General features: G+C 56.9%; 1 protein-coding gene across 4 annotated transcripts; it reads left to right on the top strand.

Moving 5' to 3' along the window:
• Window positions 1-3714: 3714 nt before the first annotated feature.
• On the top strand, window positions 3715-15062 carry ABHD6 (abhydrolase domain containing 6, acylglycerol lipase). Of its 4 annotated transcripts, XM_080606233.1 has the most exons (10): window positions 3715-3840; window positions 6186-6261; window positions 7874-8017; window positions 10175-10331; window positions 10721-10834; window positions 11116-11248; window positions 12002-12159; window positions 12789-12843; window positions 13194-13294; window positions 13763-15062. In XM_080606233.1, the coding sequence occupies exons 3-10, from the start codon at window positions 7899-7901 to the stop codon at window positions 13937-13939; spliced, it is 1014 nt and encodes a 337-aa protein (XP_080462359.1). In that variant the 5' UTR covers window positions 3715-3840; window positions 6186-6261; window positions 7874-7898; the 3' UTR covers window positions 13940-15062. The 4 variants fall into 4 exon arrangements, with proteins under 4 accessions (XP_080462359.1, XP_080462360.1, XP_080462358.1 ...); XM_080606234.1 differs by lacking the exon at window positions 6186-6261 and having other exon boundaries at window positions 3764-3840; XM_080606232.1 differs by lacking the exon at window positions 3715-3840 and having other exon boundaries at window positions 6123-6261.
• The last annotated feature ends 880 nt before the right edge of the window (window positions 15063-15942 follow it).

Below are 15942 nucleotides of genomic sequence, written 5' to 3'. Positions count from 1 at the left end.
ATAGATATAGGAATCCTTTTTGCTTCGCTAAGGGATGCTTTTCCTTTTCTATTTGCCCCTGCCCTGAGGGATGCTGGCACGAAAACGTTGCCTCCACCTGAGCAGCAGCTGCAGGCCGTTCCCTAATTCACCCTCCCATAAAACCTCCCCCAGCTGGGGTGTAGAGGGTGAGATCAGTGGGGCTGGGGGCAGCTCGTGGTGGTGGGGGCTCTGCCTGCTTGCCCTGCACCACGCAGGTGTTGGGGCCTTGCTATTTCTGGAGCAGCGATTCAGCTCTCCATCATCTTCCCTTCCCAGGAAGGTGCTGAGGGATGGGTGGGGTGGGACGTGTCTCCTCATTGTGCGTCTCACTGGGGTTCCTACGGGGACACGGGATGTCTGGAGCAGCCTCCTCACCCCTCAGGCGCAGACGCTTCCTTTCAGTCATGGCCCTGGCTGCCATGCGGGGCACTCGCAGCTTTGTTTTCCCTGCTGGAGAGCCGGGGCTGGCCGCTCTGATGCTTCCTGCGCCCCACTGGAAGGGGCAAGGGGGAGGAAGCCGTGGGCCAGGCCGCATCCCATTGTGTGTCGGCAGTGGGAGCCGGCCTGTGGTCACTGGTGGCGCTGGGCGAGTGGGGCGGCCTGGGTGAGGGCCTTTGGCTTTACCACAGCTGTCAGGCAGCGCTTTATTGCCGTCCCTTGGAATTTCAAGTTAATAAGTAATAGGGCTGAGGCTGTTCTGTGTTGCTAAAGTTCACAACCAGGCTGCAGACCAAATATGGCCATTTGGGAAGGGTTTTTTATGTTGTTGTAACACAAACAGTTGTCCTCACGTCACCCTGCGGGAATCTAGAGTTAGCTGGGGGTGAAAATGAGCTGTGCAAGGTGAAAGGTGTTTGTTCGGAGTCAGCAGGGTCTCCTTCCTGGCTCAGTCTGTCTGCAGGTCTGGAAGGTGCACGTTCTGCCTGGTACGTCACTGCTGGAGCACAGCTCCTTGCTGTGCAGGGCTCTGGCAGGGTTTTCCTTTAAACGTGATACCTCTGTGTTGGTCAAGTAGTGATTTAAAGCAGGAAAGCCTGCCTGCGAAGGCAGTTCAAGGTAGGGTGCCCCGTCATGTTTTCAGCCTCTTGAGCAAGGCTGTGTAGCTGAGGCGCAGAAGAACTTGGGATGCTCTGAACTGAACCCTCGAGGAAGCCCTTGACGCGTGGCAATTACACAGGGCTTTGAAGTACACAGACACAAAGGTGTTGCAGCCACCAAATAAGCAAGGGTTTTTTTTGTGACGATTAGTATGCAGCAATCGTTAGCAGTTAAACATGCAATTAAAACACGTGTAATATGTGCAACGACTTTGAGTCAAAAAAGTATCACTGAAAGCTGCTAAAAGTCTTGCTTCATAGCGCTGTGGGAGCCAGGTACACCTGTTGCTGTGCTCCCCGATTGTGCGATGAAGGTGCTGGGAGCCTGCCCCTGCCCCCGGGCTGCATTTTGTCCTCCCGTATTACAAGTGAGGTGCTCTCAGCAGCCGGTCCTGGGGTGTCCCTGGGGCTGCTGGCAGCACCGTGCGGTGAGTGGGAGCAGGCAGGGAGGATTCATCCCGGGAAGGTGACTCACATCGCCGGAGCGGCGCGCGGTCGCTTGTTGTGGTTGCAAGTAATCGCGCCGTGCTCTCTGCGGATGCGTGACCCAGCGGTGGAAAATAGCGTGGAAGCCTTTTATCTGGTGAAGCAGTGCTGCTCTCCAGCTTGGTGAAGCCAGAGCTTTGGTTATCCGTAGCTACGCAGGCCTGGGTACAGCCAGAGTTTCCACTTTCCTATGGGAAACAAGATGGTTTGTGGTTGTCCTGCTGCCTCCTTTCTGAGGGCAAAGGCCAGCCAACTCTGATTTATTTTTTTCCTGGCTGAAATCCTGTGGCTATTCTGATTTAGAAATGTTTTTGTTTCTGACTACATGCTAAGTCATCTGCCCCTCTCCTCACAACTTCACAGCTGTGCTCCTGCCCTGGTGGGACGCACCGCTCCTGACGCTGGGACCAGGAATGAAGCATTTCAGCTGAGGGACAGGGTGGCCAGCACCTGGCTACGAAACACCACCACCAGCCATGGGGTGAGATGGGGGTGCCCCCGTCCTGTTCAGCTGCCAAACTGGGCCGTGTCTGTACTGAGAGGAGACACCAGGCACACAGGGCAGGTTAGTGCAGCCACCGGTCTTCAGTGTGAGCACCAGTGCTGGGATTGCTGGAGCAGGCCAGCACGGGGTACGTGGGCTCGCAGCTAGCTCCCACCATGATTCAGCACAAAACCATTGCAAGTTTCTGCTTCAGCTTCCCTATTTAAGTGTGGTGGTTCATCATGGCTGTTTGCAGGGGGTTCCTGCCAGGTGACTTGCACCAAACACCCCCTTTGTAACTCACTGCCCGCACGTGTCCTGCGGGAGGTGCCCTGGGCTGCCCCAGCCCCGCGCCTGGCACAGCAGGTGTGGACAAACAAATATGATGCAAACAGCGCTGAGAAACTCATGAAATGACTCATATGTCTGCTTAGGTCACCTTAGTCGGAGCTCTTCTTTGCTTAGCCTAACTTGGCTGGGAAGTTCTTTAAATGACTCTCCTAAAACATCTGTGCCTTGGCTTCACCAGCCCAGTTAGAAACCAGGATTTTGTTTACTGGCACCATCCTGAGCTGGCAGCACAGCTGGATTATGTCTGCTTTAACTTGCCTGTACTTGGTTCGATGAATGTCTTCTGACAGCTCATGTTATCAAAAGCTTTGGGTTATTGGAGTAAACTCTGGCCTGTAAAGCTGTGCGTGCCAGTTCTTGCAGCTTTTCCAGCCAGGCAGGCCAAAGGAACATGCTTTATCAAAGCACAGATATGGTGAGAATTTGATGCGGTTTGCTTGCAATTATTCAGGAGCTGATGTTATTTCTAATTTAATTATCTCATATTTTTGGGCCTGGTGCAAGAGGGCTGTGCAGCCTCTGTTTAGGGTGCAGCACTGGATTTTGCCCTTGTATCCCTGCAGCCACTATGCTGCGTCCCGTTTACATCCCTGATGTAACCCGTTGCATCCACTTCTGTATATGCTTGTTGTAACCCCGTTGCAGCCACACCAAATCCCCTCCTATATCCCTATTGCAACCCCTCTATCTCTGCTGCATCCTCAGTGCACCCCCCTTGCACCCCAGCTGTATTTACTTTGTATACCTCTGTATGTCCCCAGCATGCCTTCCTTGCAACCTCCCTTCTGCAGCCTCATTTCAGCCCCCTCCCACCCCATTGCATCCCCCTTGCAGCCCCTTCGGATCCTGTAGTAACCCCGCTGCCCTCCCATTGCATCACCTCACTCGCTCCCATTGCGGTACCCCTTGTACCCCCATGGAAGCCCCGTGATGTTGCACCCCTGTTGCATCCTCGCTGCATCCCTATTGCGTGGCCCCCTTGCACCACGGTTAAAGTCCCACTGCAGCTCCATTATATCCTCCCCTTTCACTCGTATCCCTCACAGACCCCCGCTGCAACCCTATTGCACCCCCACGGACAACTCCATTGAAGCCCCATTACAACCCCCCCATTGCAGCCCCCCCTTGCACCCCTATTACATCCCCCCCCCGCACCCCACTTCACCCCATTCCCCCCCACCCCCTTGCACCCCACCTGAGCCCCCTTCCTCTCCCACTGCAGCTCCCTTTGCACCTCCCCGTTGCATCCCCCCCCCGCACCCCCCCCGCCTCTCCAGCGCCGCCGGTGCGCTCCGCTGCGCCCCCGCGGAGCCTCGCCGGTACCGGCGCGGAAGGGAGGGCGCAGCGGAGCCGTCTCGTTTCGCCCAGCGCTGCCATCGCAGCACGGCTCGGCTCGGCACGGTAAGCGGGGGGGGGGGGGGGGCGAGGAGCTGATGGAGGCAATGCCGGGGCCGGGGGGCACCGTTCCGCCGTCCGCCCCCGCTCCCCGGTGCCTCCCGGTGCCTCCAGGCCCTGGTATTGACGGAGGCGGGGAGGGAGGAGGAGACTGGGGGAGAAGCCGAAAGGCCTTGGTTGGAAGGCAAGAGGGAATTTTTAACGATTTGTTTAAAAATCGTAAAGAATTTGCTTTCAAATTAAAAAATAATAATAATAATAATCGGAAGGCAGGGCACGAAGGGGAGGAGAGCAGCGATGCTGCTCGGGCACCGCTGCCTAGAGGATGCCGTCATGGTGCTGGGGCAGCTTTCGGGTGTGTGCGTGGGGGGAGATGTATGGGGGGGGCGGCTGTGTGCCGGCAGGGGGGTCCGAGAGGTGGCCCCCAGCACCCCAACCCCACCCCCGGGGGGGGCTGAGTCCGGGCGCACTCGTGACATCAGCTTCGCCGAGCATCCGCGTGTGCAGCGGGATGGGGACGGCGGTGGGGTCCCGGCATGGGGACAGACGCGTTGTGGGTTCCCGAGCCATCGGCTGGCTGGTGGCACGGCTCCGGCTGTCCCCAGGCTGCCGGCGGTGACGCTGACGGCTCGTCCCCGGGTGCAGCACCAGGGCCGGGGGCTCTCCCGCGCACGTTGGCGAGCCGCGCCGTGCAGATGCAAGTGGGTCAGAGATGGGCGCTTTATGAAGCGGCGCTGCAGAAATAATGATCTCATTCCTGCCGTCTATAAATAAGTGAAGGTGAAAGGGCACATTTCCTACTTCCAGCCCTCCAGAGGCTGGATTAAGACAGAGAGCTGGCTGATGGACAGAGATCATACAAATACCAACAGATCTGAAATTATAACTGCACCCTGAGTGGTATCCGAAAGGTCACGCTGCAAAACGTACCTCTGAGGAGCTGTAATGTTAGGGGTGTCCTGGATTATGGTCAGTGGTGTTTTGCTGGGTGTTGAGGCTGACGAGGGGGAGGTGGTTTCCAAGGGAAATGTTCATTTGCATGCTGCTGGGTTTTCCTACCCGGGTAGTGGTGTGTCAGGGCTCCTGGGGCCCTCTTTCAGCTGCTGAGGCCCACCAAAGCCCCCTGTTTCTGCAGTGGGAACTTAAAATTGCCTGATGTTTGCTCTTCAAGCAAAAATTCGAGTATGCCTAAATGTGCTGCTGGTCTTCTGGATATTTGGAGATTTAAAATTGGTTGGTCTGCAGGTCAGAAACCAGCAGCCGTGGGCACGGGGAGCAGCGTGCAGGGGAGCAGCCCTGCGTGTGCGGCATGGACCCGTAACCTTTACACTTGAACGTTGACACGTCTGATTAGTGGGTGTGCACAGGGGATTTCTCCCCGTGAAAATCCTCCCCGGCCTTGCACACAGTGCAGTGCATCCCTCCCCAGCCAGAGCCTGCTGAACCAGGCTGCACTGTGAGGCCACAGCCCCCCCGGCACCCCTGTGCGGCCTCCGCCAGCCCTCGTCCCATCAGAGGGGTTCGCCCTGCGCCTGTTGCAGCCGAGACCTGCTCTGTGAGCAGCAGCGATCCTATTGCAAAGCCTCCTGGTCTCCCTGGGTAACGAGCTGAGCTGCTTCACATTTGTGGGTTTGGGTGTTGGTTTTTTTTTTCTTTTGAGCTAAATGCAGGTTTCTAATCCCACACACTGGCGTGTGCTGCTGCTGCGTCTTACACGGGGCTTGAAAAAAATCAATATGTACATCTGAGCTGCACCGTTAGATCTTCTCTGGCCTCCTGGCATGATCCAACAGGCTTGAAAGAGAAAAAAATACTGATGGGGATTCCAACCTTGCCCACTGTAACTTGTCCTTTTGGCCAGTGGCCCTGGGGACTGTCATCAGCATCCATCGGTGGTGCACCCCGCTAGCTGCAGGGGCTTGGCAGGGCTGGGGGCACCCCTCCAGCCTGCCCGGACCGCTGGCTCTGGGGCACCCCCAGCCCCTTCCCAGCAGCTGTGGGATGCGGGGGCCAAACGGGTGGCCCTGGTTCAGCATCCCGTGCCCTGCCACGATCTCAGCCTTATCACTGCCATCCTCTTGTGCCCCACACTTGCACTGCCCGGCTTTTCCTTTTGGCTCCGCCGGCGGCTCGCACTTTGGTCCTGCTCGGAACGGGCGCCCTGATAGCACTGTATTGCACAAAACACCATATTTACACAAATAGGGGAAAGGTTGGTCAGAAGGCAACGATGATGTATCTGGAAGGGGAGCTGCTTCCTTAAATACCCTGAAGTGGCCGCCTTCCGTGCCTGCAGGGTCAGAAAGAAGGCAAGCAGGAGAGCTCCTAACCTTGTTTTCCTCTTCTGACAGTGCTTGCGGGCGCCGCCGACACCCACAGCAAGCGGGATCTGTGCCGAGAGGAGGAGCAGGAGGGGATCTCTGCAGAGTAAGCTGGGCTTTCCAACGCCTCTCCCCTTGGTGTTTTGCTTTCCAAGAGCTTTGGAGGTGGAAGAGCCGAGGTGGTGACCCGGGGGCAGTAGCCCCTGGCCTGCGCTTCGCCCCTGCACCGGCCCCGCTGCGGGCTTCTTGTCCTTGGGGGTCGGTCGGTGTCATCTGTTTTCTGTGCCTCATTTCTTCCCTATTTTAGTGGCGTAGCCAAAGGCAACAAGTGCTCACGGGTGGGTCTGGGTGCTGCAGCCCTGCTCCCGGGCACAAGGTGGACCCGCTGCACAAAATGTGGGCTTACGGGCAGGCTGCGCAGGGAACAAAGGTCTTTCTAGAAAATGTTAATTAAACAAATAACGTGTGTTGTTGAGGCTTGAAGAAGTAACCGATGTTTGGTTTTGTTAAGGAGGTGTCTAATGCAAATATTTACTGTATTCGTCAAATTTCAGTTACTCCCTCTTCTCTCTGGGGAAGAGGGAGAACCTGGATTTTGCTGCAGAGCTTCTCTAAACTTTATATCTCGGCCATATGTAATTTGTGTTTTTAATGTGACTCAGTATTACGGTGTCGGTGTGGGAGAGGATATCACCGTGGTGACTTGGTTCCTGTTTTGCAGCATAACATGACAGTTAAAGGAAGCAGAAATACCCTGCCTGCACTGACGTGGGGAAAGGCGGGGGGCAGGAGGAGCGATGGTGGGGGACACGAGGCACTGGAAGCGTTTTGTTTTATAACTGTGACCCAAGAGCTAGCGCTGAGGAAATGGACGAGGCATACCTTGGTTAGCAGCAGGAATTAAAGGCTGTGTGTATGTAACAGGGTTTAATCCCTTAATGAGAAAAATATATCCATGCTGCCCATGAGCAGGAGAGCGGAGCAAGAAGCTGCATGAACGCTTGTCTTTGTGCGCGATACCTGCCGGAGACTTTGTCCTGAGGACACTCGGGAGCTGGGATGGGACCTGGGAATGGCAGCAAGGGCAAAATGCTTCTAGGGCAGGGGGAAGGACAGGGATATTTCAATGCTGTATCAGGGACGGGGATGAATTTGTCTTAGATGAGGGCGGGTGGCCAAAGAGCACCCTGCCAGGTTTCTTCCATCACTTCCCGAGAGCACTAATAGGCTCTGCTCCCTTGATTAGTTGGTGGCTGTGCGGAGCGGTAATGAGTCTGGAGCCGGGCTCAAACCGCGAATTCTAGGTCAGTGGTTGTGTGCTGGGGATTTGGGAGCAGGCAGGGGAGGTGGGAGGGAGCTGGGCACCCTAAAGCAACGTGGAGCTGGCGTGGGGGCAGCCCTGCGGGGCCCCCAGCATCTCATGGGTGTGGGGCTGCGTTTGGTGGGTTTGCCAGGCGCTGCAGAAACTGAACCCCATCAACGCTGCCTCAGTCCGTGCCCATCTGGAGGCTTATTGCCCTCTCGGGATGGGCTCTCTGAGAGGATAACATTGCAGTAGACATCATTCGGGAGCCAGAAGAAATACTGAGCTTTAAAACTGAAAGACACCTTGCTGCACTGCTTTTTGCTCTCCTTTGCCTCTTGCACCGCCGCTTTCCTTTTCTCCTGGCTGCGGAGATGTCATTTAGCACCGACTGACCCTCACTCGATGCACACAGGTAGGGCCGGGCCGTGAGGAGCAGCATGGACCTGGATGTGCTGAACATGTTCGTCATAGCCGGCGGCACCCTGGCCATCCCCATCCTGGCCTTCGTGGCCTCCTTCCTCCTGTGGCCCTCGGCGCTCATCCGGATCTACTACTGGTGAGTGAGTTACTCCGGCTGCTTGCATTTCAGCGTGGGGGGCTTGGGCATTTTAGGAAGGACGAGGCTGTGGCCGGGCCAAGAATTGCTGTTCCTGCCCTCAGCCCAAGCAGGCTGGGCCCCCCCCAGCCTCCCCGAGGTCACCGGCTCCCTCCTGGTCTGGGATCTGCTCCGAGGGCAAGGTCTATCCTCGCACCAGCAGTTACGGAGGGGGCTCCCCCCATTCTCCCCCTCTCTTCTGGGCTGAGGCACCAGAGAGGTCTCAGCGATGGTTTTCCTTACCTTGTCCTTTCTGATAACAGCAGGCAGGCGCCACGTCCTTCAGTCGTGGTTCGTCCCTGGAAATGAGCGATAAGCATGCTGTTGGCTTTCATTTCTGGGTTTGTCGCGGAGGAAAGCCGAACTAGCGCTCCTGCGGGAAGCCGGGCAGTGTCCCGGTGTCTCACCCGGCCTCCCGCGTGGGCTGCCGGCACGTGCCAGCAGCAGATGGTGGCTCCCGCCGTCCTGCTCGCGGGTGTTCCCGACCAAAGTCACCTCCCGACGGAGCAGGCCGCTGTCCCGCAAAGGCCGTCTTCCCGAGGGAGCGTTCACCAGCAGCACTTTGATCAAAGCAGCTGGGAGCTGGCAGGGGGTGAGGCGGCTCCAGCCCCCGCAGCCGAAGCGGCACAGGGGGACACAGCTCCTCACACCCCGTGGTGAGGCAATGCGTCGCCTCAGGAACCAGGGCGGGTGCCAAGGGCCGTCGGTGGGACCTGGGGCCGAGCCTCACATGGCAAAGGGGACGTGCTTCTCCCGTGTCTGACATCTCAGTATCTGTGAGTTAAGTGAGCCGGCTTCTCAGGGACCGGGAATAGGTGCAGACCTTGCCAGCTCGGTCAGTGAAAGGATTTTTCCGTCCCACGTCCTGAGTGGATGACGGAGGGTAGGGGGGACAATGATGGGCTGCAGGTCAGAGGAGCACGGCCAGAAAAAGGTGTTTGTGCCGGGTGGGGTTTGGTAGGAGCGAAGCCTTTGGAGGGACGTGGGCAGAGATGGCAGGGGAATGAGGGGTGGGGGGCTGGCGCCGGGGAGCTTCGTGTTGAGAAGGGGCGAGAGAAGAGCCCACAGCATTGTCCTTCAGGGGCTGAGTGAGAGGAGAAAGCAGCAGCACATCCCCGGGACACCTCTCCTTTCTCCCATCACTCACTTCCCTCCGTATTGTCACCACTGCCATTGCTGCACGCATCCTCAGCTGCCGTGGCACAGGGCCACGCAGGGACCTCGGTGGCTGATCGTGCCCCCCCGCCGCTAATGGGGGCTGGGAGGCACCCGGGGCCACCGGCCTCTGCTACCCGCGGGGTTAATCGGTTTAGCTGCTGCCACTAAGCCTGTTAACACCTTGCAGGGGATCAGTTCAGCTTTGCGCAGATTATTTTGTCTTCTGCTCAATTGATCCATCGGGATCAGTTGCTAAAAATGTTATCATCTTGCCCATCGGTAGTTTACACCGGTGCCTTTGAGGCGAGCACTCTTAAGACACTTATTCAGGGAGAAATTCACTTCTCCTTGTAGGACCGGCACACGGCCACGATGCTGCCTAAGTCCCCCTAACTCCCTCAAAAAAAGGGATTATGATAAAAGAGGATTGCGCTATGCATAAGCTTTGAGTGGGCAGAGAGCTAGGACAGTCCGGCACAGTGTTGGTGACCTTGCTCTTGTGTCTCGTGTAAATTTTGATGTTTTGTACAAAGGTATCTGGAAGCATCTTGGCAGCTGGGAGTCGCCCAGCAGTTGCCCTGACAAGGGTCACTTTTGGCCATAAGGGGAAATGCAGAGAAACCGTGCCTGCTCCTCAGTCCTGGGCCGCACGTACACATCATGTGTCCAAAGTGTCACCGATAATCTCTGCCCAGGTCCCCTCTGGCTGGTAATTTCACTGCATCGTCCTTCAGCAGGCTGCAAGCCTGCTCTGCTGGGAGCTGTCTGCACCTGCTTGCAGAGAAATGGCCCGGCTTTCCTTGGGGTCAGGCCGGTATCATCTGAGTGGGGATGGCCACCTCCAATCTTTTTGTGGTTGTATGCACGTTTTTAAAGATCATTGGGGTGGCATATGGGGAAGAGGTCCTCTTGTGCCCTGGTCTTGCCTTGCTCCTGGAGTTATTTTCTCCTTGTTTCCAGGTACTGGCGTCGAGCGCTGGGCATGCAGGTCCGATACGCCAACTACGACGACTACCAGTTTTGTTACTCCTATAGAGGGAGACCTGGGTACCGGCCGTCTATCCTGATGCTCCACGGCTTCTCAGCCCACAAGGACATGTGGCTGTCCATAGTCAAGGTGGGGCGCCGCTCCTCCTGTCACTACTTAGGGAATCAACAGTCCTGGGCTTGTGGGCAGTGTGGGGACCGCAGAGCTGCATGCATTGGTCTGGGATGGTGTCTGTAAGGTGCTAGGAGTACCCCCAGCTCTGTGCTCAGTGTCCATTGAATCCTTTGCATCCCTCTGACATGCAGGGTAAGAGTGGTAGCAAGTCTCGCCTGTGGTTTCTCAGCATTTCACCCCTGGTATGTGAGCTGATTTATTCTAGAGCAAGAGTAATCGAGGGCTGCTGGGAGGAAAAAAAAAAAAACAAACATTCCCACCACAGTTACCAGCCCCCATCCTTCCCTCCATGAATTTCCCAGCATTTCCCCACTGGTGTAACCGCCCCTGTTTTGTTCCGGCAGTTCCTCCCCAAGAACCTGCACTTGGTGTGCGTTGACATGCCTGGGCACGAGGGCACGACCCGCTCGGCCTTGGACGATTACTCCATTATGGGACAAGCAAAGAGGATCCACCAGGTAAAGCCCCGTTGCCACCCGGTCCCGCTCCTTGTGCCTGCCCTGCGGCGTGTCGGCGCTGGTGAGGCCACTGGTGCTCTCGGTGCTTTGCTCCTGCTGTGCCTGGCCTTGAAACCACACGGGGATGTGAGGGATGCTGGTTCCTGCGTGGCCCCGCTCCCTCCCGTGGCCCTTCCCGGGCTGCCGGGACCACTGGCCTCAAGGTTTTGAGTTGAATTTCTCTAATGACCCCACACTCTTGCTTCCCCTGCCCTAAATATGCTCCTCCTGCCCCCGTGCAGTTCGTGGAGTGCATCAAGCTGAACAAGAGGCCCTTCCACCTGGTCGGCACCTCCATGGGTGGGAACGTTGCTGGAGTCTATGCCGCGCAGTACCCAGAGGACATCTGCAGCCTGACTCTTATCTGCCCCGCGGGTGCGTGACGTGAGGAGGGGGAAACGTGGAGGAGAGCGAGCGGGAGCTGGTGCGAAAGCCCAGAGCAGTGCTGAGGGCAAAGTAGGCCTTGCCTGTTAGTGCAGTAATTTTGGATATAATTAATATGCATAGTCTGAAATTCTCTGGCAGGGCACACTGCCAGGGCACAGAGCACACAGGAGGAAATCCCAGCCCTGCCCAGATTGCTGTTCCCCAGGGCTTTGGAGTTTGCCCTTCTGTGCCACAGCAAGAGCTGAGCCAGGGGCAAATGGGTGCAGGGCAGAGGGCTTCCACCGGGGGCTGTGCTGCAGCTGTGCTGCTCCAGCAGCTCCTTCCTGCACCAGATCAGCTCCAAGATGAGAAATCAGTAACGAAGCAAATCAAAACATCACCTAGCCGCCACGAGCCCTGCTCTTCCCTCTCTGGAGGGGTTTTGGCTGATACCCCCTGTGTTACTGGATGCGTGACCCCTGTGCGGGGTCTGCACTGCTGCCGGATTTCCAGCCCTTTGGGAACAGCCCTTGCAGAGGCACCCACGGGTGGGGCGCTCCTGCAATTTCATGTCCTCTCCTTGGCCCTGGCAGGCTGGGTACTGGTATTTGCACCCACTGTATGCATGAGGCTACGTGCCGCAGTTTTCCCCAGGTATTCGCGCCTGCCTGCAGGGAACACACCTCGTGTAGCACCAGCCCGCTGGGCACGTGGTGGTCTCGCGTGGGTTCCAGCGTGTGCACCCCTTCTCCTTCGGCCCAGGTCTGCCGAGTGCCACCGACAGCAAGTTCGTCAAGCAGCTCCGGGAGCTGCAGGAGTCCGAGCGCATCGACAGGATCCCTTTAATTCCCTCGACGCCCGAGGAGATGGCCGACATGCTGAAGCTCTGCTCCTACGTTCGCTTCAAGGTGCCGCAGCAGGTGAGAAGCAAGAAGGGGAGATTTTGGGGTGGAAGTAGGGTTGCTTCTGCCCAGCTCTGTCCTCCAGCAGCTTGCTTCTCCCCCTGTCCTTCAGCAGCACGAGCTGAAATATCCCCACGTGAGCTTGGGCAGTGGGCTGGGATGTACAAGTGTTTTTCAATAAATACGGCTGGCAGGAAGCGCTAAACAAATAAAGAAGAAGGCTATTGTCTGGCCTGGAGGGGGATTGTTTGTTGCTTTTCTAGCAGAAGCAATGGGAATGTTAATCATCACATTGTGAGGTGAGAGGAACTTGGCAAGGGGCTCGCTATTTAGCTGGTTTTCCTTAGGAAATCTGGGATGAGTAGATTGGAGAATAAGAAAAAAAAAACAGTAAGATAATGCCAAAACCAATTTTTTGGCAAAAGAATAAAAGAAGGAAGAAAAGCAGAGTCATGGCTGAGACAGACAGCCTGCCAGCCATCGGAGGAAAAATGCCACTTTGCATCATAAAAGACCGAAATAGTTGTTGCTGAAAGGCGTGTTCCCTTAGTGCCCTGTGACAGCCGGGCGTTCTGGGGCCGAGCGATGCTCCTGGCCGCCTGCCCTGTGCTCGGCCCCACTGGCAGGTCTCTGTGCTCTCCCCGCAGATCCTCCAGGGCCTGGTTGACGTCCGCATCCCACACAACGATTTCTATCGGAAACGTAAGTGCAAGGTGGCACCCACGCCCCCCGGGCTGTCACCATGTCCCTGGCGCCCTGGCCCCACGTTCCTGTGCTGAGGGCCCAAGGGAGCAAGGGGGCGAGTGGATTTGGGGATGCATGGGTGGTGGGGCTGCTGCTTTGCCCTCGTCCTCCCAGCTGGTCCAACTCCTACCGGTGTCTGTGGGGAGGTGGGGTCGGAGGGGGATGTCTCTGTCACACCTTCGCAAGGACAGCCCTTCGGGGCTCGGCCCATCGCCCCTGCCCACGGGCTGGTTCCCACCGGTGTCACAGGGGCTGCCTGCGAAGTGTGCCTCCCACATGGGACTGACTCTCCCCCCTGCCCACCCCAGTGTTTTTAGAAATCGTGGATGAGAAGTCCAGGCACTCCCTCCAGGAGAACATGGGCAAGATCAAAGCGCCGACGCAGGTCATCTGGGGAAAGCAGGACCAGGTACGTAGACACCTCTTGGCTTTGGGCTCTTGGTGACCGCATCTGCATCCCTGCCCACATCAACGCTGCCGAGGCTGGTGTGGGCTAGGAAGAGGAATAACATGCCAGCAGAGTTGTCTTGGCAACTGGGGGAGATGTGCTGCTCTGTGCTGTTCCGTGGGTAGGCGGCAAGGGAGAAGTGTGGGGCTCCATCTCCCTGGGTGTCCGTGCGGTTATGGGGGGAAGAGCGAAGACATCTGGAGGGTGGGAAAGGGGGCAAGGCACTGGCATGCAAAGGCATGAGCTGGCACGCAGCACAGAGCCCCAGGGAGGGGGGTACAGCACGGCCCCAGCCCCCAGAGGCATCACAAGGACCACGTTCCTGCTCAGCATCTCGCCTGAGCTTGCAAAGGCGTCTCCAGCAGGGTTTCTACTGTGGCCAGTAAAGCCCAGCTCCGTGGCAGTGATTGTTTTTTCCCTGATGCCCAGGTCCTGGATGTTTCTGGTGCCAACCTCTTAGCGAGCGCCGTCCCGGACTGCCACGTGTCCATCCTGGAGAACTGCGGCCACTCGGTGGTGGTGGAGCGGCCGCGGAAGACGGCGAACCTCATGCTGGAGTTCCTGGCGCTGCTGCACAGCACGGGCAACAGCAAGAAGCAGGCGTGACGGGGCTGACGCCGTGCCTGGGAGTCGTAACCTACCGAAGCGTCGATGAGTTCTCAGGGATCTTGTACAAACCGTGGTGAACGTGCCAAAGTCCCTGAGGCGGGCAGAGCCGCTGATACACGAACCTATAGCACTGCTGACACACTGATCTAGGACCTCTGAGCAACCTTCGTAGATGCAGGAACAGGATCCGTACCTTTTCTACTCCTAGGTAAAAGTGAGCTGAAATGACAAAACGCTAGCCATGCAGTGTGCTGAAGCTCCCTATGCAGCCCGTGTTATCCCAGTTACCTGCAGATAGCTGTTAATGACCTTTACCTGAAGTATACAAGCGCAGGAAGGGGGAAGCGCCCCGGGCCGAGACTCGCTGTGCCCCCTGCACCCAGACCCCTCGTTGCATGCCGCCGTGCTGCGAGAACCCGTGCTCCAGCGCAGCGCCCTCCGTGTAGCTCCTTACCTTGTCGGTCACGCAGAACACACGAGAAAAACGCGTGGAAGGCAGACGGCTGTGTGTGCAAACCTGTTTACACTTCTGGCGAGCGGATTTTCTCCAATCCCCGAGCAGCTCCTGTGCATGTGTGATGCCTTAACAGCCCCCGGGCAGCCTGCGCGTGCAGCCAGCGCAGGGGCGAGCGCGTGTCTCGGCTCTTTTCTATCCCGTCGTGCTGCTGAACGCTCCGATGTAAATAACGAACTCCTTAATGAATTCTGTGAATTCTGTGAGTGGTGACGGTGCTGGAAATGCGTGGAAGAGGGGGAAGCGTGGTCGCACTAACGGGTGGCTCCAGCGCGCCCGCGAGGCTCCCGGCGCTTGTATTTCTGAGCCATCTTCTTGCCGTCGGTCCGAGGTACTACGACCTGTACATATATTTGAAACTCCCCGGTGGTTTCTCTGCTCTTTTTGAGAGAAGAAACGTTTGTTCTTTTAGAAAATTAGAAATTTGATGTTAATTGCTTGGTTATTGTTTCTACTACAGGAGTTGATTTAAAATAAATAAATAAATCATTGATAGTTTTATGTGGTAAAAGGCAGAAAAAATTGTTGGATCTCTATGGTTTCTCATATGCCACAGATTGCTGTATTCAGGGGATTTATATGGCTATTAAAATCTAGTAATTTAAAGAGTGCGCCATGTGGTGATTTCTTTTTCCTCTGGGCTTGTGTGGGATGGCAGCACCGGGGCCTTGCTTGTTTCCTTCGTTTCTCTCCACATTTCTGCAAGTTCCAGGTTTTGCCACGAGGATGCTTGGTAATATCAGGAGAGATGGTGGCAAGCGGGGAAGGCTATGCTCACCTCTTCAAAGAGGACAGGAATTTCCCCCCCCTTTTTTTTTTTTTAAGTGGAGATAGCCCTAAACACTCAAGAAACACAAAACAACCTCAAAGCTCAGGAGATTTAGGTTTTAAGTGCAGAGATTAACTTTAAAACATGTCAAAAGTGTGCTCAGAGCAGCTCCTGGCTGTAGCTGGATGTCTCTGCAGGAGCAGCCGCAGGGAAAGGGGTTGGGGGCAGCGCGTCCCTGGGTGATAGAAACCCCTCGCCTCTAGGGGAGGGGGCTGGCAGCAGCTGAGCCCACTGATGAGCAGCAGGAAACACGGCAGAAACACCTGCTGGTGGGGCACGGTGGGGCTTGCCCCTCATTTCCTGCTGGGAGCCAGCAAAGCCCAGCACTGCCCAACATTTAGGGCTGCTCCAGCAGTTTCAGCTGCTCCTTGGCACTGGCCTCCTCACCCCAAGGTAGGGCAGTGTCCCCAGAATGGGGCTTGGGAAGGGGTGGGGGGCTCCTGCTGCTTGATGGGGGTCTGGCTGCCCTGCTGGGGCACTGGGAGCCCAGCGGGTCCCAGTTAGGGTAAGCCTGGGCAGTGGGAGGGGAGGATGAAGCCAGTAGCAGCTGCTCCTGGGTGCTCAGGGCTGGGAAAAAGGGGCGTCCTGCTGCTGCTGCTGGCCTGGGCTGCTTGCAGGCCTTGGTAAGCGGTGGATAAACACGTGGGGCTGGGTGCT

Source organism: Anser brachyrhynchus (genome assembly GCF_964034855.1).
Source record: "Anser brachyrhynchus genome assembly, chromosome: 10".
NCBI lineage: Eukaryota > Metazoa > Chordata > Aves > Anseriformes > Anatidae > Anser > Anser brachyrhynchus.
The sequence above is the reverse complement of the archived record's forward strand: the minus strand, read 5'-3'. Positions and strand labels throughout refer to the sequence as shown.